This window comes from Sparus aurata, chromosome 4 (assembly GCF_900880675.1).
Source record: "Sparus aurata chromosome 4, fSpaAur1.1, whole genome shotgun sequence".
Taxonomy (NCBI): domain Eukaryota; kingdom Metazoa; phylum Chordata; class Actinopteri; order Spariformes; family Sparidae; genus Sparus; species Sparus aurata.
The window spans coordinates 10,951,858-10,972,136 of record NC_044190.1 but is presented as its reverse complement, the minus strand read 5'-3'; the positions used below and the strand labels follow the sequence as shown (position 1 = coordinate 10,972,136).

Genomic DNA, 20,279 nt, shown 5'->3' with positions numbered 1-20,279 from the left:
TAAAAACATCTTTCGATTGCTTTGTAAGTGGGAATCCTTCAGGGAAATTATACTCAAAACAATCATCTGTATATGCTCTCATTAGCTAAATCTGTAGTGAGTGAAGCAGCAGTGAAATTAAACTGCCTTCAATTTTACAGATGACCCCTGGAGGCCCCTCTGAGCGCCCCTCTGGGCCGAACCCCACATCAGGGACCACCCTGCTAAATAATGCATGGAGAGAGTAAACCTTCCCCTGCACGGCAAATGTGAATAAGATTGTCTCAAGCTTGGTAGCTTTTAAACAGATCACAACTGATGGGAAGCGTGTGGGGGCTAACGTACAGTAGTGAGAGAGAGTGTGTGTGTGTGTGTGTGTGTGTGTGTGTCGCTGAGAGAGAGAAGGGGAGTTAAAGCAAGGAGGAGGATGCGCGCGCTACAAGCTGTGTGAAGCTGCAGAGAGAGAGACAAAACAGGACCGGAAACAAGAGAGTTTAGCTTTAAAAGTAAAAGCATGGAAACAATAAACGATACATGGAACAGTTTTGTCATTAAACTCCACTAAACTTCGAAACCATACAAGAAGAGCAAAGACTGATTTCTCCAGAATCTGAGTTTGCTTAATCAGACTCGAGCAGCACTTACTGATCTTCACGTTAAAAGTAAACGAAATTTACTAAAGTAATACCAATACTGTAGGCATCCAGAAGTCTTGTGTTTATCTCAGAATGAGGCGAGTAGCACTTGAGAAGTCAAGTGTGTCAAATGTTACTCTGCATTTTGTTATCAATGCCAACAGATGGGTTTGCATAAAATGGCTCTACGGCTTTCCCTTTCATTCATTAAGCTCATATAATCATATAAAACATGTCCTTGTTTCCCCAAGAACGAAGCATTTGTACAGAATAAATCCCGGTTGTAAAAAATACAGTAACTGTTATCTGAACTGAATGCTTTCGACTGATCTCATCCTTGCTTGCAACAAGTTCGCCAGTTGTGTTTTATTTTGAAAGAAGTGACCGGAAATGGACACGTCCAATGCGTCTACCTTGAAGACGCTCGTGACAAGCCACTCATTGATGTAAGCAGCGCCCGCGGCTTAAATGAGCCCGGTTCAGGAGCGGTTCTTACTTCAGATACGGTCGGAGAACAGAGCAGGCGAAGCTGGAGTCTCCTCCGTCGTACTTCTCCTCCATCTCTCTCTCTTTCTCTCTCTTCCTCCGCCTCTCTGTCTCTCCATCCATCTTCCATCCATATGCGTCTTTTGGATACCTAGAGCGCGTCAGCCCCGCTGGATCCATCCATCCTTCACATGTCAGCTCCGCAGTAGTTCCGTCTGGAAGCTGTGTTCACAGACACGATGCCTGGCTGAAGGGCTCGCAGCAGTGTTCATCTTCCTGTCAGACGCAGCGGGGTCGCCGCCTGAAGAACAGCTGCCCTTCTTGGAGCGCGCCTCTGCGTAATGGATTTACTGTTGCTGTCAGAGAAAAGTTGGATTTCGTGAAGAGCCTCGCGGAGCCCTAACATGGAGAGAATAGGAGAGCGTTTGTAGAAAGGTGCTTTTGGGTTGGAATCACACCGTGAGAGGAAATGCACAGAGGTGAGTCGCGTCCGTGATGTGCGTCAAGATCCGACCGACACTTTACTCCAAGCTTGGATGAAATGAATTCACCTTTTATACGTTTTCCTTTTACTTTAATGTGCAGGTGCTTTGGATTTCAGCACATCCAGAGCAATTAGGGCGGCACTGATTTATACATTCCTCACGGTAGATCAGCTTCAGCACACATTAAAATGTCCTGATTGGAACTGATGCATCTCTGTTCTCGTTCTCTTGCACAGGAGGAAATAAATGTAAACTGCCACATCTCTATTTCTGTCTTGTTAATTTCTCTTCTACATCAACTTGCCCTCTTGCGACTGTTTATAGCAAAATCATCCTTTTTTTTATTGCCCACATCACCGATCGACATCGCCATTAAGCTGTGATTTATAGGCTAATGGATCGATTCAAGTTCCCACATCTGTTGGTCTGCTTCCCATGTTGTAAGATTCAGCCAAAGCAAATGTAAATCAAATGTAGAGGATGGATTATTTGACTGTAATTCTCCCTGGGCATTTGAGCGTAATGACGCCTGAAAAGAGACCAAAACCAGAGAGATTCTCTTGCCAGCAGCCAGTTCAGGCACTGCGAGGTGTGTCTGCATGTCCACAGCAGCCTACGTGAGCGCAACCTGGTCAGGATTTGTAATTATAATGAACAAAAAGGGTCAAAGACTATTTAAAAATCCATACAGGGGCGAAAACCTCATCAGGAGTCATTAAGTGTTCTCTATTGGAGTCATTTCACCGTCTCCATTTTTTAAATGTAGTGTGTCTCAAATATTATACTGCCTCCAAGAATGTGGCTGCAGAAAAAGCACATTTGGAGGTTTTCGGGACAAATATTCATTTATTCATTCATTTTTATTATTATTATTACTATAATTTAATAATATCAGATCATTTTGGCGCATATAAAGAGACACGAGCTCACAGGTCTTCGCGCGTCTCGCTCCTGAGGTCCTCCAGTGCTGCTGCTGTGTCTCTGCTCCGAGGTGAACACAGCTCTCCAAGTTCAGAGGCACGCGCTGACGTCCGCTGTCCTGCACACGCGCAGCCTGTGCGCGTGCTGCTGCTGCTGCTGCCGCTCGGGTGACTCCAGCCACCGTCTCGTGCGATCAACACCTGAGGCGCGCGCCGCTGCACACGGCGGCAACAGCCTCTGATGAGTTCAGTGAAGCGGCGGTGATGTCGGTGTCGGCAGCGCACCGCTGCAGATACACGGTTAAATGTGTATATGTTTGTAAGTTGGATGTTAGTACGACATTAGTTACTGTTTAACTGCAGATTTAATTATTAGATTGTTTATTTAGACCAATTAATATAGAGCCTCCTCTGATTAGCTCTTATGTGATCACACGTTTGCCTATTGCGGATATCAACGTCACACAGACCAACATGGCCTTTTAAACTTTAAACAAACTGTGTTTTAGTTCAGGAACAATTAGCCTGTGCAGCGTGGTCCTTATTAGTCCTATTATTCAAGTGTTAGCTAACTTATTTAAAAAGGTATATTGTCTGGTAGCAGATGTGTAGCTTGGAGGCTAGTTTCCAGTTCTTACCTACTTTAGTCTGGACCTAATTAAAACCATCGTTCTTTACTCGGACAGGATGCAGCAGAAGTCCACATTATCACTGGCTGCCCAGTACAGCAGGCTGTGGGTGCTTCTGGTTTTTTGGGGTTTTTTTGCTTACTCAGTTTCCAGATAAAAAAAAAACAGCCTTAACTTTGCTTGTAAGCTGAAGTGAAAACTGATGTAAAAATGAAATGACGTGACCCAGAATCGCGGAGTTAAACCCGGGGTATTTCCCCCCTCGTCCCTTCAGCTGAACAGAGGTCTGATATGATTATGAGACGTCTTCAAAATGTTGGGAGTGTTTCTTTGATACAACTTCCACTTCAGGAGCCGCACATGAACGACCCAGCTGAGGAGGCTGGAGGTTGAAATACCTTTGCAGAGCAGACAAATCGCAGCCATGATGAGTGTGGATGTTTCTCTTCATCACTCATTTTTTTCCTCTTGGTGTTAAAGTGGCATCGGCTGCAACTCTGTTTTTGCTTGTGATTTATTTAAAATGTTACAAAAGTGTTTACAAATGCCTGCATGAAATATTCAACGTTTGTTTAATAACTTAACTTAATTATTTATATGCTTGATGCTCATTTGTGCCATGGCAGCTGAGGGTAGCTCTCTGGTTTAAAACTCTTACATGTTGACCAAGGTGAGAAGAAAACATCCGTGTGTTTCTTCCAGTCTGTTGTGTTTATGTTCTGAACTAAGAGCGAGGAGGGAAGGAAGTAGAAAAGATTCCCAGCTTTGTTGAGGGCAGCAGTAGTTTACAGCGTTCCTGCTCTTGGTAAGATTATTCTGACTGAGTGAGAGCCTGCAGCAGCTTTCTGTGATGTGGTTCTTGAGTTTGGGTGGTCTGCTCTCTAAATGTGCCTTCGGTTGTACTTATTCCGATCTGTGATACTTTATAGCAAAATAATGGAGATAGAAGTCATGAGACGCCGGAGCCTCAGGGCCTTAACTCTGTGTGTGTGTGTGTGTGTGTGTGTGTGTGTGTGTGTGTGCATTACAAAATGAGTCCTTTCAAACATGCATGCTCATTGGTGCGGCTGTGTTCACTGCTTATGTTAACCATGCATTCTTCTTCATTAGACCCTCCGTCTCTCCTCCTCTCTCTCCCCCTCTCTTTATCCTTTTCGTGGGTGCCATTACGCAACGTGTCTGGCACACGCTCGCTCTCTAATTCGATGTGAGCAGGCCAACCTATTACGAACTCAATGGGGATCAGGTCTACAGCGGCTTATCAGAGCAAGACAGCGTCAGAAGCTGTAACATGCTCGGCCTCAGAGCAGATATCATTGTAATAAAACATATTCCACCTATTGTGTGTAGCCGTGCTCTGCCCAATCGCCTGTCTCCTCATCAGCGCTGTAAGCCTCCGAGCCGGTAATCCTGTTTTTTCTAGTAATGCTTTTTGTTTCTGGTGCCTAGAGGATGCAGATTAGTAGGTTAGAGTTTCATGGTTTGAATGTGAGTTGACGGTTTAAAATTAGCTTTAATGAACTACTACTTGCTGCTGCTGCCACTACTGCTGCTGTCACGATGACTGCGAGTCCATTCCCACTTCACAGCTTCTCTTCTGCTATGTCTGATGCTATTCCACCTCCAATAATCCTGTCACATCTGCTACTACAAACAGAACTACTAGAACTAGAACTTATGCATGTCCTTCATCTGGTCAGCTGTCATTAACCTACAACTAATCCAAGTGTCTTTGCAGGTAGAGGTGCTCCAGCAACCATTTTACAAATGTGATTTTCCAAAAGCTATTATATTAGACTATGATACTTATCTTGGAGGTGTTCTACCAGCTGCCTCAAGAGTTAACAAAGACATGCTAAACCTGGAATAACCACACACAGTTTCACACATATCAGCATGTTTCTACCACCAAACCAGCACTAGCACAAGATTTCATCATACTGTTTCTGCAATTAATCGTCTGCTACTGCTACATTCGGTCTTCTGCAAGACTCCTTAGAGTTAGGCCCATGCTCTACGTTTTAGATCTATTCAGTTAATTTTTAAAATCATTATTATCATTAATAATTTTGTTGGTTTGTTAGCTCAGTTGGTACAGCATGCACCACAGAAGCTGTCCTTGCTGTTTGAATCCAGCGTGTGGCTCTTTGCTGCATGTCGTCTCCTCTCTCTCATTTCCTGTCGATCTTCTTTGTCATTAGAGCTATAAAAAGAAAAAATTAAGAGTGCGTATTGGATTGGCACTTTTCTCACAGATAGATAAATGAATAACAATTCATAAATGGTGTTCCGTATTAAAGAGAAGATGCTGGTTGAAGGTTCACATTTTCCTCATTATTCTTGAGAAGAAGTATTGTTGAATATCACTGTTACCATTTGATAAATGTAGGTTTGGCAACCCGTCTGTCCAAACTGAGCCTGAAGAGACAAAACTCTCACTGAAGCAGCTACAGTCTCGTTCCCTGCATCTCTTTCAGTGTCGGAGCTCTATCTTATACAAGATGATTCATCAGCAAATGCCACTGCAATATTTTTTCAGTATTGCCCTTCCATAAACACTTTGTATTCATAATGATATGATATTAAATTTCCCCACGGGGATAAAGAAAGTCGTTTTTCTTCTTCTTCATTATATCGTGAAGACACACCACTATTAAGACACGCCTACACTGATATAAATCGTGTGATTATCTTTTGTCTCGTGGCACTCCTCCTCCTCTCCCTGTGTTCATTTTAAAAATGTAATGAGAGATTTTCTTAAAAAGTGTATTGATCTATGTTTTGTTTTTTATCTCTATTCATCAAGCTCAGGTGAAATCAATATTGCAGCTGATCCAACACATTTATTCTGTGGCCGCTTAGTGATTTCCATTTCTTGGTTGTTGAACATGAGGATATGAATGTAGAAATCCTGTCACCTGTGACTAATGTGTAATATCTCTGTTTTTCAGCGTGGTTACTCTTCTTTCTAATAGAAGAGGGTTTCGCTCTGGCACAGAGAACTAAAGGTAAGTTGGAGCTTGAATGCTCTTCTGTTCCATTAAAGATGATTCGTCCATATTTAAGCTGTGTGGAAGAAGGAGGAATTATTCCTGCTGTCATCGGACAAATGGGTTCTTTTTTTTGTCTCCTGTCTTAGCGCCCTCTTTTCTTTGCCTGCTTTTTCCACTCTCTCTGGCTTCCAATCATTCCCTCATTGATCCCTCGACTCAATAACCCATCTGTTCATCTGTTTTCTGCCTCTCTCCTTTAAGATTCCCCAAGCGAGCATGGCGGCCAAAGTCCTAACCAGAACGACTGTGGCACGTGGGTCCGCAACATCAATGGAGGGGTGTTCACATCACCGAACTACCCCAACACCTACCCGCCCAACAAAGAGTGCGTTTACATCCTGGAAGGTAGGGCAGGGTCCTCTCCCCTCTGAGTAGTGTTTTTCATCAGCTGACACAGTTTCCCGCCTTTCTGCATATTGCCTCCTTCAGTGAATGTCATTAGTCTGACTGACATTGTTTTATATAACCATGCCCCTATCCGATTTTCTGTTCCTTTGCTGGCGGGCAATCAGCCTGACATTTTCCGAATGAGCCATCCTGAGTTTGTTTCACCCCACAGATATAACCCTCTGAAAATGATGGAGAGTGGTGCATTGTGGGTAGCCCCTGACTTCTGGCCTAATCAGGGTAGTGCTGTGTTCATCTCTATTGGCATGGTGTGCCAGAAGACGCCGCTATTGAATGAAACATAAAAGAGATGAACATCTGCTACACAACTGAGCTTTGGTGGCATTTCGCTGAATTGCAGTCGTCCTTGTAAACGCTCGAGTGTTTACCAGAAACATCACATCCATCAGTGATCTGGGAGGAGACATAATGAGAGGCATCATTAGCAGTTAAAGAAGATGAGCATTGCAATATTGGATGTTTTTTTATTCTTCTTATATATAAGAAATTGTGTCTTACAACCTTTCCTGCAGATGAGATGTGTGCTTGGTTCCCTTCTCACTGTGGTGGGGAACAGATTCACACATGGCTCAAGGGCTCCCCCTGTGGAAACTTCAAGCCCAGAACTGTTGCTGATGAATAAGCCATGACTCCGTCACAGGCAGCGTACTGGTGTGTGCAGAAGTGCATGGCAGTGTGTCTGAGAAGCCACAGATGGACCCTATCGTTTGCTATTATTTGCTCCTGAATGGCCTCCGTCATATTCATAAGTGAGCTGCAGTGTTGAGCCTTTCATTCTTCCCCTCAGACAGAGACATGCTCACGTTTGGCATAAGTGGTAATCAGATAGCTTTGTAATTATAATTTGTGGTTAGTGAGGCTCATTGATTATGTCATGTCCCCCCATTCATCAGCTTAATAGATCGAGTGATTATACTTTCTCTTCTGTATCAAGCTTTGTCTTGTGTGTGTGTGTGTGTGTGTGTGTGTGTGTGTGTGTGTGTGTGTGTGTGTGTGTGTGTGTGAAAGTTTAATGAGAGAATGAGACTCAACACACACAGTAAACGAACACACAGATAGCAGGAAGTGCAGGCATATAAGTCAGTCGTTCAAGCAGAAAGGGAGAACGTCAGGCTCAGATTCAAAGACAGAAACAGACACAAAGTCACTCAGAGAAACAACAAATCATCTGTGTTAGTTTATTTAACACTGTACACACTATGCTCATGTACCACCTTGACCTTGTTCCTTTTTCTCTGATGGTGCATGCTCGGCTTCTCTCTCTGCCAGAGATGATTCAGAGCCCCACCTCCCATCCTCAGCATCCTTATTTAGTCTGATTCATCTCCTAAGGCTGCCTTGAACTGCCCTTGTTAAACACTTTCTCTGTGTGTGAGGGGTACTGTTAATAAAGAGCTCTGTCCACTCGATGAAAACTGGTAAATATAGTCTGACGTTCAATGACACATGAAAATGTGCAATTCATGCTGTGACTGCAATGTTCTAGATTCACTGACTCAGAGACAACAATGCCGACATGTCAGACTGTATCGCTGTCTGTGTATGATTATATACATCTGTGTGCATTATGCATGCAGCTGTGTGATGCATGCGTGCATATTTGAACCGTTGTCCTTTTGGTTTAACAACAAAACTGATTGCTTCTACTGATCTTTAGCTCAAAGATGCAGAAGTCACCTTATAATACTGTTTGCCACAACTGTAAAGAACAATCAGAGCATTGTGCATTTCTCAGCAGAAGTCTGGGTGATGTAATTAGGTTAAACATGTTTTTTAATCAGTGCACTTGCTTCTTGCGTTGTTTTGGTAAAACATCTAGGAGGAATCTTCAACAGAAGTTAAGGCAGAGGAAGTATTTCATCGGGTTTATCCAGCATACCACTCAATCATGGATGTTTACTTGACTTTGAGCTGTAGATTCAAAAGGTGCCAAAATAAGTATTGGAGTAAAAGAACATTCAGCCTCTCCGTCGGTCACCAACACGGAGTTACAGTTTATATTACATAGTTTATTTTCATAGTTTTCAACGCAATTCTATTTTTCAGCAGTGATGTCATTCCCTCTTGTGCTCCAGGTGCGAAATATCCCTCGATCATTGTGGTTTTCTCTAAAAATGTCCTGTCAAGTGTGATTAAAGCTGTCAGGAAAGTTTAAATACAGTGGAAGCCTGTATCCCAGAAGGCCACCACATTAACAGATAGATAAGGCAGCAATGTCAAATGTTCTCTGACTGAATGGGGCTTTAGTTACCGACAGTCTGCTTCACCCTCTCTGAGTTTCAACCAACTTTCTGAGAAGTTTACTCTCCGTGCAGTCAGCTGAGTGCTCAACTTTAAAATCCAGATTTACTCATATTTGACTCGACTTTTAATTGATGCTTTAGAATGCCATCCAGATTTCTGTAGTCCTGAAAAAGCTGGATTTGATTTGATTCTTTTCATGGATTTATCCCTTTTGTTTCCTTTCTGTCCTCCACTCCCCTGTTCACCACAGCGCTCCCCAGACAAAGGATTCAGCTGGCTTTTGATAAGAACTATTACATCGAGCCATCATTCGAGTGCCGCTTCGATCACATTGAAATCCGTGATGGGCCATTTGGGTTCTCTCCACTCATTGACCGCTTCTGTGGCGGAATGAACCCGGGCCTGGTCACATCAACGGGACGTTTCATGTGGATCAAGTTCACCAGCGACGAGGAGCTGGAAGGCCTTGGTTTCCGCATCAAGTACACCTTCATCGCAGGTAGGGACACCACAAACTGGATATTTGCAATGAATGCCACTTCTCAATACATCGTCAGCTCATTTCTAGAAACATCAAATTTCGTTGGTGAGATGTGTAGAGAACTGGATTCGTTTGCTTTGATAAAATCCACCAAAACATGAAGTTGACTCTGCTCTCAGTGTGACGGAAAACATACCATTCGTCCCTAAAACACAATTGTTCTGCATTGCCCATCTTGTTGGAGTTTATTGGCAGTGAAAGACGACAGGTTGCCCATGGCGTCTCATGGGGGTCAAACATCACAGCCTTCTTTTCCCCACTTCTCTCCCTCTTCAGCAGACACGCGTTCATCATCAGAGCCTCCCGAGTCTAAACCCAATATTCCCTGAAATCAGTCTCCCATCAGGCAACACATATTAGCTTCAAGCAGACCCCTTTCTGCTTTATCTGGCCCGCCTTAATGGGATCTTATCTTGTGTTCTCTGCTTACCTATTTCTGCTGTGTGGATTGAGAGTAATGTGTCTCCCAAATCTTATCATTTCAGACCCTGATTTCCATCTGCACGTGGGCGGACTGCTAAACCCCATCCCAGGTAAGCTCCTCAGTATTTCGCTGGTTTGTGTTCGATCCCTTTTGAAGAGCTCCTCTGTGCTCAGGAGCTTACCGGAGGCTATCTCTGCCTCTGACGTTAATGCTGAACGCACAAATGTACCTTGACAAGCACACAATTGTACATAAAGTGGAAGGATGTTCATTCACAAACATGCACACATTTAAACAAATGGAGGAACACACACCTATCCTGCTCTTTCCTGCCTGTCTTACTGCCTTTGCGCCTGTCTACTTATTGTCCTCTATTCTAATCTGTCGTGCTCACTTAAATTTCACCTTAAATCCTTTTCTTCTTTAAATAAAATCCTTTGTCTGTCTCTCTGTCTTGCTTCTTTTCTTATCCAACCCTTTTCCCTCTCTATCTTCTGCTCGTTCTTCTCCCTCCCTGACCAATTTCTCACCTTACCTGTCATTCACCTTCACTTTCCTCCTTTCCCTTTCCCTTTCTTCTTCCCTCTTCTCTACAGACTGTCAGTTTGAAATTGGTGGATGGGATGGGATTATTCGTTCCAGTCAGGTGGAGGAGGAAGAGAAAGTGAAGCCTGGTGATGCTCTGGACTGTATTTGGACCATCAGGGCTCCTCCTCAGTCCAAGGTCAGTACAAGGGACCATATTAGTGTTGCTTCTATCCTAACCTTCAGACCATGTTTGGTACTTCTTTCATTCATAATTTTAAAAAGGGAATAATTAGGATCTGGTCTATGCTTCTATTTGGTTGGCTGGTATTTGCAGCCATATTAAAACATTCGACAAATGCAGAGCTTAACATAAAGTAGTTATGATCTAAAACATACAGACATCATGAGATCTTATGACATATTCAAGGACGTTTATTAATCTCTCTTCGGGTTATTTGTAGCTCCACCAAAAGAAGAACCATCAACCATGCTGCTCTCAGTTGTGTTTTTCTACCCTGAACATTTTGTTGAGCATCCTTTTGTTGTGCACAACACTTCTAAGTGAATTTCGAAAAGCTCTTCGGCTCTGTTGACACAGCATGCTTCTTTCAGACAAAGCCTTATTGTGTTGTTATTATTACACGGTTTATTGTAATCAGTTTAAATGGAGAAAAATTGCATGGAGTTGCTTTTTTTTCCGAACAAGTGATATAAACTCTAATCCCACTGGTGACGCAGGCACTCCATCGGAGAATAGATATGAATAGTCACTCATAAAGAAGAAAAAAGGAGAAATAATGTTGTTCTAAGGTTAAAAAGAGGAAAAATAGCTCTAAATTATTAAATAGTTTTGTGTACAATTATTCTGTTCAGTGTGTTCGACCTTTCTGTCAACAGAGTTGCTCTGGAATTGGCACCTTGACTGTGATTTATTATATTAACATCAGTGTTAGTGTGACAATTTTTGTTTTAAATAATATCAAATTTGATGTCAGTGCACAAATTATTGTATCAAACATGCATAATTTAGGGATATTGCATTCGTATTTTGCAACATAACATTAACTCCACCAAATACTCGTGTTCTGTGCTGTGTACATCCTTTTTAAGCATCATTACATTTACTCCTGTGCAATTACAGATATCATTGTGCATTTGGTACTAATTGTATTCTGGTAATTTCTTTACTAGCTAGATGTTTGTTTACTGTTGTGAGTTTTATATGTGTCTTCTTTACTGCACTGATCAGCAGCTCCTGATTTTATTGTTATCTCACTTACTCAATTAAAACACAGACCCTGAGTTTCATGGATCTCTGTCAAAGCATTTACTTATATCATCTGCTTGTCATTGATAAAATTGTCTGACTGCTGCAAAGAAAGAAATTGAAGAAATAAGCTCAAAGCAGATGCATATCTGTAAAAGTCTGTCAGAGGTTTTCCTGATTTAGATATTGTGCATGAATTCACTGTATGTAGTAGCATCATGTGCTCCAGTAAGTGAGAACTGTGAGTGAGACTGTACTGTGACTGTAATTTAAGACATAACTGGTATGACTAGTGTTAATACATACAGAGGCAGCATGGGGGAAAGCAATGCAGACAAATTGTATTTATAAAATACAGCCCTGGGAACTCATGAGTGTATTTTCAAGCCAAGAGTGAAAGCCCAGTGATCGTCTCATAAATTCTGATATTTATGAGTGGATATCCAAAATCCCATTGAAATTACAACCACAGCCTGGCCAGCCTTGATCCATCACTGCTCTGCTTCTCCCTCATGACTAAATGAGTCATCAGCATGCTCCTGTGCTGCTCGCTGGCCACAATATACTGACACGCACACACAATGTGAACGCACATCTGATTAAGTATAAAGCAACACATGCACACACTGCTGACACAAATTATGCAATGCACTGTGACATACAGTACTGTAAGCAATTACCCACACACATTATACACTCATGTAGACAAAGTCATATTTTATGCATTCAAATGTAAACATTCACGCATGACTCACACGTGCAGTACACGACCTCTCTCTCGCACAAACACTCGACGTCTCCACCGTCATGTCATTGGTCCCACATGTGCAGTGTGAGGCAGCAGGGAGGATGATCTGTATTTAGCAGCTGCACTGAGTTGCCTCACCAGATATCAGCTCAGTGAAGCAGAAGGAACAGAGCAGCAGACTCAGAGTCCGTATGAAAGAAGCTTCTTTGCTGCTGTGTGGTTACAGGTGCTTGTGTGCCCAATCTGCGGAAGTGTCAAACAAGTTGTTGTACCCTCGTGACCAAAATCTTACAGCATCGTTTCTGCTGATTTGGCTTATTCACACAATGCAAAGACATTTATTTTCTCATTACTTTGCAGGTTGAAACTTGATACTAATGTATGCTTAAGCAAATGAGAAGCTGCTGTAGCAGCAGGTGCCTGGTCCCGGTGGCATTCATGTGAGTTGCAGAGGCAAAAAAACTCACTGAGGACCTCTAGTGGACAGGTGCCAACAACAGGCTCTGTAACGCACCAGTCACTCTCTCTAACTTGACTTCTGATAACACCATCTGGCTACTGGGGGTACAATTAGTACCGACTGGCTCCGATGGAATCCAGTGTAATGCTATGATGTGCGTTTATGTGAAGGATGTTTGCTTGTTAATACTTTTCAATCCATCTCATGAACACAGAGCAGGCGGGGTTTAATTTTAAAGAGCATTTATACGTGCTAATTTTCTCATGAATATAGTATTTAAGGCCTTTGCACACTGAGAAAGCACAGCTGTGAATAACTAAAGATGGCAGAGTTATGTTTAGCTGCATCAGTGTCAGGGTCCATGTACTGTGCATGCTGTCTCAGTGTCTCTCTCTCACTGTCATGACTTACATGGACAGTTGACTAGAACAGAGCAATCATTAATGTCATTATCAACACCGGTGATTTTTACTATGGCAAGTCAAAATGTCTGATTCAGCTCACAAGCCTCCAGTCTCTGAGGTATTCTCTGAATTGAGTCATGTTTTGGAGAGCAGAGGAGGGAGAGGGAGACAGCAGGCAGCACCTTAACGGATATATTCAAGGAGCCTGTTGTCAGTGTAAGAATGATGCAAGCTGGCATCACAACTTGGATTATATTCACTTTATTATCTGATTCCATTCACCATCGATGCATCTATCCATCCTCTAAACTGTTTATCCTGTTCCTATCCCAGCATGCTCTGGTGACAAGGTGGGCAGGTCACCAGTCAGTCTTTGGGTTCTAATCGTTTATATTCTACTCATTATCTTTGTCTGAATCCCTTTAGATGTATTTGTTTTGCTGATGCCATTTTTCCTAGAGTATACTACTGATTACCTCAAAATAGATGTTTTTCTTTAATCCTTTGTGTCTGCAGATCTACCTGCGCTTCATGGAGTACCAGATGGAACACTCCAATGAGTGCAAGAAGAACTTTGTGGCCGTGTACGATGGCAGCAGCGCTATCGAAAACCTAAAGGCCAAGTTCTGTAGCACCGTGGCCAACGATGTCATGCTGGATAACGGTGTTGGAGTCGTCCGAATGTGGGCCGATGAGAAGAGCCGACTCAGCCGGTTCCGCATGCTCTTCACCTCATTTGTTGACCGTAAGTTTCAGTCTTCTTGACAGCATAATTCAGCCTGGACCCTGATTTTCATCCTTTTTCCATCATCTCAGTTGAATTGTCATGCCTACATCTGGCCTTGGAGATATTTATTTTATTGATCATTATGAAGAATCTGGCTGTGGTTAAAATATTACAGTTCTGCTTTATTTTTATTCAAAAACATCTTTTAATGTGAAGTAGATCAGATCACGCTGTGTTTGAAAGTGTTTGGAAGTATGGACAGCACTGAAAGACTCCCTTCAAGTTAACAATATGTCACTGACTGTGACAAAAAGCACCATATGTCATTTATTTACTTCAACAACATTATCTGCCAGCAAACAGACACTGACACAAAACATCTTGATTTATGAGGTCCTGCATTCAGCGTGCATCAGTAGTCACTAACAGACACTAAAGTGCCATTTCAGCAAGGAAAGCTAGTTACACTGTGCCATGTTTAGAGCATAGATATGAGAAAACCAATTTTTCACTCCAGCATTTGTAAATAACTGCATCAAATAATGTATTGATATGCATGTCACAGCGGATACTCTGCTTATTATAACTCACTTACAGCAAGCAAATAGGAATTTATCTGTTTTGGCGAAAAAGAAAAGCTGAGTAGTGTCACTGGATCTGATGCAAGTAATTGTATATTAAGCTTCAGCATTTGTGAAGGACAAAAAACAGATGCTGTTAAAGGTTGCACATAAAGTGGCTGGAATTGCCATTCAGGAAACAGTTTTTCTGTTAGCGCACCGTAATATTTTCATTAAATGCCTGAATAGACTGAAATATTAATTGCCACATTCTCATGCACACTTGCCAAACCCTGGTTGAATGCTAATGTTGTTTTCATCAGCAAACCCATAACCGTCGCAGTCAGAACGTAATGGCCTTTTAAATTCATCGAGGGTGTTTTTCTTTCTTTTTTTTTTACTCTGAAGTCCTTAGGACCATTTGGATCCTCATTAATTCTGATCACACAGTTCATCTCAGAGAAGTCTGAAGTCTCTTGAATAACTCCCAAACTTTATTTGGTCAGAGTCAGCGACTGAAGTTTGCTCGGAGGTCGGGGGGAACCATTAATCTTTGTCACTCAGAGAACAAGATGAGTTTTGCCTTTCGCACTCGATCATCCTTAATGTGCTCTAATCTCCCGACAGAATCCCCTCTGTCATGTAAACCAGACACATTACGACACACACACACACACACACACACAGAGTGCATACATTCAGACATGCATTGTGTGTGTGTGTGTGTGTGTGTGTGTGTGTGTGTGTGTGTGTGTGTGTGTGTGTGGACAGAAGACGGGGGCAAGAGAGTGAAGCGCTGATGACCCCCTGTATGGGGCAATACTTTGAAGATGGGAGATGCATAATTGGTTGGGAAGTGATGACAGTGTCAGGGGAGCGACCCTGTCTACAGACTCACTGGAAGATAGATATACATACCCTTAGACACATATACATCCCCCTTTGTCAAACTTATTTAACTCTGAGGCAGAGGAAGCATGCAGGGAGAGGGGAGAGGAGGCTCAGAGCTCTCATCACAGCGGACCTTGGAGCAGGGGTGAAGCTGGTGGAGCGGACCACCGTCTGTTTCAGCTGTGATAAAGAGTCGGAGAGTGTGGCTGAGGCTGCCAAGCCTGTGTATGAAAAAAAAAAATGGGAGGTGGAAAATCTTTGTCAACAGGGCTGAAAGAGAGGACAGTTTGGAGAAGTAGGCAAGCCAGAAGAGACAGGCTGAATATCATACTGTGTGCCTGAGACTCCTGGTGGGGAGCGAGATTTGTCAGCATGAGTTGCAATGCTCTTTCTTTTTCACTGATAAAGATGAAAAATGACAGAGCATCGGGATTTTTAGCTACTGATTTATGAATCATATTTTCATCAACTTTGCGATATGAACATAAATGATAAACTGAGCAGAAGGCTGCCGTGAATGGCGATGAATAAGAAAAATAGTTTCATTTATATAGTTAGAAAAAGTGAAATAGTGGAACACTACCGAGTACATCTGTCAGACATGCTTATAATGTATACTGCTCCTCATTTAGCCGAGGGAACGTTTCATAAAGATAATCCCCACTGTCTCTGAGGTTTTTCTCTCTTTGTGTGTGTTAGACCTAACAAAGGGTGAAGAGTTAGATATTGATTATCATTCAGGACTGATTCGCTTCGTATTGGTGCTAATTTGAGAATGTTCTCAAACTAATAAAGATGGCTGACGGCTCAGTTGATAATAAGATTGATTTTGATGTTTGATTCTTGTATGACCTCCAATAATAACTTCTTGACTAAAACACTCTGTTAATGTTGTTGGTTAACTTTGTTTCTGCCTGCTACACAACCTGATAACACAACGATTACAGCATATGACACAGAACAAATATTTAGCCACTGCTCTCCAACCAACTTCACCCGTTTCCCACTTCACACAAAAAAGCCAGATTTCACTTAGCTTTTGGCTGCCACTCCATATCGTCTGTATCAAAAGCCTGGCATCTGCATCTTCCCTCAGCCTCGCAGCTCTTCCTTCTGAGGGGCGTTGCATCAATCTCCTGAGCCCAGCAGCCAGCCAGCATCAATTACCAGTCATCTCTGTTGCTGCCTTCAGAGCCTTGAAATGCTAACAGTCACTTTAATGTGGGGAATCTCCCAGCGCGTGTCTGACCATTTGCCCCATGATGGCCGAAGCCTTTCCTACGACCACCCCACCCTGTCTTTCATCTAATCTTTTTCATATTCGTCCTCTCTGCCTATTTTTCCCAACTCTTCACCCTTCCAACCTCCTGCTCCTCTCTGTCTCCTGCTCCTCAAATTCCCTTGACATGAAGGCTGCAGCTCAGTGAAGCTGCCATCTCCTCCCGTCATCACCCCTGATGTGTCTGCAGGAAACGATGATGTACGGCCTCATGTGGACTGCCTCCATTAGACCTCTAGTGTTTCCAGACAGTATAGAACATAATATCTTTTTATTATGCGCCTCTTCAGATTTCTACAGCCAAATTGACGATCTTTTACAGTTATTATTGTTTTATTGTTATTACCATCAACAAAGCTTCAGGTCCTTTCCACAGTGGACTCATCTTTTCTCAGCACAGTTCCTTTTATTTTTTTCTCAGTTCCATTATCTCTGTGTATTGTCTTTTCCCCGCAGCTCCCTGCTCAGGCAACACATTCTTCTGCCACAGCAACATGTGTATTAACAACTCCCTGGTGTGCAATGGGGTTCAGAACTGTGTCTACCCATGGGATGAAAACCACTGCAAAGGTAATTATCCTCTTTCTGCCAACTTCTCCCAAATGAGTTGATTATAGTTGATCAGGGTTTATTTTAGCATGTTTTGAGGTTAGTACTCAATTTATTTATTTCTGTACATATTATTTCTCTTACTTTCTTAAGTTTTCTTATTTTTTCCTCTCTTTACCCTCCAGAGAAGCGATCTAAGGGTCTTTTTCATCAGATCACTAAGACCCATGGCACTGTCATCGGAGTCTCATCAGGCATTGTTCTCGTTCTTCTCATCATCTCCATCCTGGTCCAGATGAAGCAGCCGAGGAAAAAGGTAAATCATTCTTTGTGTTTGACCTTTTGCCAGAGAAGAAGAGACACAGAATTGAAGTGATGGTGGGACTCCAGACTAGATGGAGGCACATGTAGCTCTGCAGACAGAGAAGATGGATTTTACTCCATGACAGTGCACGTCAGAAGTAAGATGTTTTGCTTTGGGATGATTTTCTTTTTGGTGGAACCACTTTATATTAACCTGTCTCAGCTATTTCAGCTTTTTTATGGCTTTATGGTGGCTCTCGAAAGGACCTCTTTCTTTTCTTTTACACTGAGCAGCTAATGTTTCAGAAAGGTGTGAAAACAAGTCTTGTGCATTTTGCTTATTATCCAGTAATTACAAAATAATTCAAAAACTAAGATTTATGCATCCCAAGCACTCAAAACAGCTTGTACGGCTGATTTTATTGACAGTGGTCTGGTAACATTACTTAATAAATATATTCTGATTTGTTTAAAGATGTAATATCCCTTTATTTCTTATTCAAGGTTGTAGCCCGCCGGCCTGGTGTTTTCAACAAGGCAGGCTTCCAGGAAGTCTTCGACCCGCCGCACTACGAGCTCTTTTCTCTGCGCGACAAGGAGATGTCTTCAGATTTAGCCGACCTGTCTGAGGAGCTGGACAGCTTCCACAAGCTGCGACGCTCTTCCACCATGTCCCGCTGCGTCCACGAGCACCACTGCGGCTCTCAAGGCTCAGTGGCTACTGGTGGAGGCAGCATGAAGCACAGCCGCACCACCCTGAGTTCCATGGAGCTGTCTTACCACAACGACTTCTCCAAGCCACCACCCATGAAGACTTTCAACTCCACGTCCAGCTACAAGAAGAGCTGCTACGGCTACAAGCAGCACTCACAGACTCACGACTGCGACCAGCAGGTCATTGAGGACCGTGTCACAGAAGAGATCCCGTGTGAGATCTATGGCCGTGGCGGAGGAGGAGCAGGAGGAGGAGCCACAGGCGGAGCAGCAATGGGAGGAGGAGGAGCATCGGGGATTGCAGGAGGAGGGATTGGAGGAGCTGTGGGGATAACAGGAGGAATGGCAATGTCAGGGGGGATGGGTATGTCGGGAGGAGTGAGCATGGCGGGGCCTAGTGGCATCGCTGGAGGAATCGGTGGTGGGATGGCGGGAGCCTGCGGAACCCTCAGTATCCGCGGCAACAGCGCTCGTAACAGCACCAACATAGTTGATCCAAACCAGCGCTCCATGTCCATGGACTTCTAGATGGTGACGGGAGGAAGGAGTGCAGAGAGAGCTCGCATTTCACTCATCAAAACAAGAGAAGGAAGAAGAGATGACAGGAGAATCACAAAAATGTTAAATTGATCACTTCTCTTCCCTCCTCTGCCTTTGCTTTCAGAGCAGTATTACAAGTATTGTGGGTAACACTAAAGGGTCGTCTCTCAAAGTCTCATCTGCAGGGTTGCAAAATTATCAGACAAGAATGAAGGAGCAAAAGGAAGTGAAAACTATTGGTTCTATGCTTCAGGATAATGAAGGATGTAGAGTGAAGAGAGGGTGGAGACATCATGTCTCTCCTCCAGTCTTACACTCATGTAAACTCTCCTTTTCATAAGACACGTGTCAGAAAGGGTTCTCGCATGCAGACCCAGACTTCTCTCTATTTGCTAGCCTTGAAGACCAGGTAACCACTCAGAAACAGAGAGAGAGAAAGACAAAGAGACTACCTAGACTGAGTTTTTACATTTATTCACCTGCCATGCACAGATATATGATATATAGTACGTCTTCTAATAATTTGAGTCTTTATTTTTGTCAGTGTACTGTACTGTTAAAACCAGTATATATCCAGCCTCATGATGATGCTTGGCTTTTAACTCTTTAATCTTTTACAAATGTTGCTCAGATGATTTAATGAAGATGGCTTATCCATGACATGTGGTGTTGATGATGATGATGAGGAGGAGGAGGATGAAGTCGCTGTTGTTGATGATGAACAGAAATATGATGACAATAACAATGATAATGATGTGATATTACTATAATTATGTAGTTTTCATGGTTACCTCACACATACACAGAGGGTACGCTCCATTCAGTCTCTCCTCAGGAAGAGCACATGAAGAGACTGTCTTATTTTGGTAAGAAATTGAGAAAAGTCTATTTCTGCTCTGTGAGCTTCATAGCCTGTTGGCATTCTGGCAATGACTGATTGTTTACGGAATACAAAACGTTTAGCTGTGTGGCCTGGACTGAGTCAAAAAAGCAACCATCCCACTCCCTGCCCCCACTCCAACCAGGAGTCAATGTAATTTCTCAATTTCCCCATGAACTGAGTGTGTAAAACAAGCACAACCTGTTTCCCTAAAGAGACAGACATGTAGCCTATATGGGACTCATTTATGATTTTAACCACTGGTTGTATTATTTCATTTTGTTGAATTAAATGAGAGCTTACTCACCCCCCGCTGTGTGTGATTTTCTGTTCACTACAACCAAGACAGATGAAGATGGCACCACCGTGAGGCTGGAGATGTCACACCAAGGTAAGACACACTGATAGAAAACAGCCAGCAAGCTTTGGCTTTGCAGAGATTAAAATGCCTGAATGCTTTAAGAATGATCCACTTAATACTGAATGAATCTTAAGATGTAGTTGAGGGTTGAATATTTGTTTCAATATTATCAAATCTGTTGGAAAATCACTGAACAAAATGCATAAAAATAGTGCCGATCCTCTGAACTGAGGCCGTTAAATAAGTGAATCTTTGCAGCATGTC

The 20,279-nt window shown here is 42.8% G+C and overlaps 1 protein-coding gene across 1 annotated transcript; it reads left to right on the top strand.

The window, feature by feature from the left end:
* The first annotated feature begins 1,050 nt into the window (after positions 1 to 1,050).
* Positions 1,051 to 19,962, top strand: neto2a (neuropilin (NRP) and tolloid (TLL)-like 2a). The gene is made up of 10 exons (XM_030414758.1): positions 1,051 to 1,579; positions 6,086 to 6,142; positions 6,389 to 6,532; positions 9,090 to 9,338; positions 9,866 to 9,913; positions 10,401 to 10,528; positions 13,728 to 13,956; positions 17,125 to 17,238; positions 17,403 to 17,533; positions 18,025 to 19,962. The coding sequence occupies exons 1-10, from the start codon at positions 1,570 to 1,572 to the stop codon at positions 18,760 to 18,762; spliced, it is 1,848 nt and encodes a 615-aa protein (XP_030270618.1). The 5' UTR covers positions 1,051 to 1,569; the 3' UTR covers positions 18,763 to 19,962.
* The last annotated feature ends 317 nt before the right edge of the window (positions 19,963 to 20,279 follow it).

Bases quoted from the DNA above. Each gene is read 5' to 3' on its own strand.
- neto2a (XM_030414758.1), top strand. The intron at 9,914-10,400 runs GTAAGCTCCTCA...TCTTCTCTACAG, and splicing joins ACTGCTAAACCCCATCCCAG to ACTGTCAGTTTGAAATTGGT. The intron at 17,239-17,402 runs GTAATTATCCTC...TTTACCCTCCAG, and splicing joins GGATGAAAACCACTGCAAAG to AGAAGCGATCTAAGGGTCTT.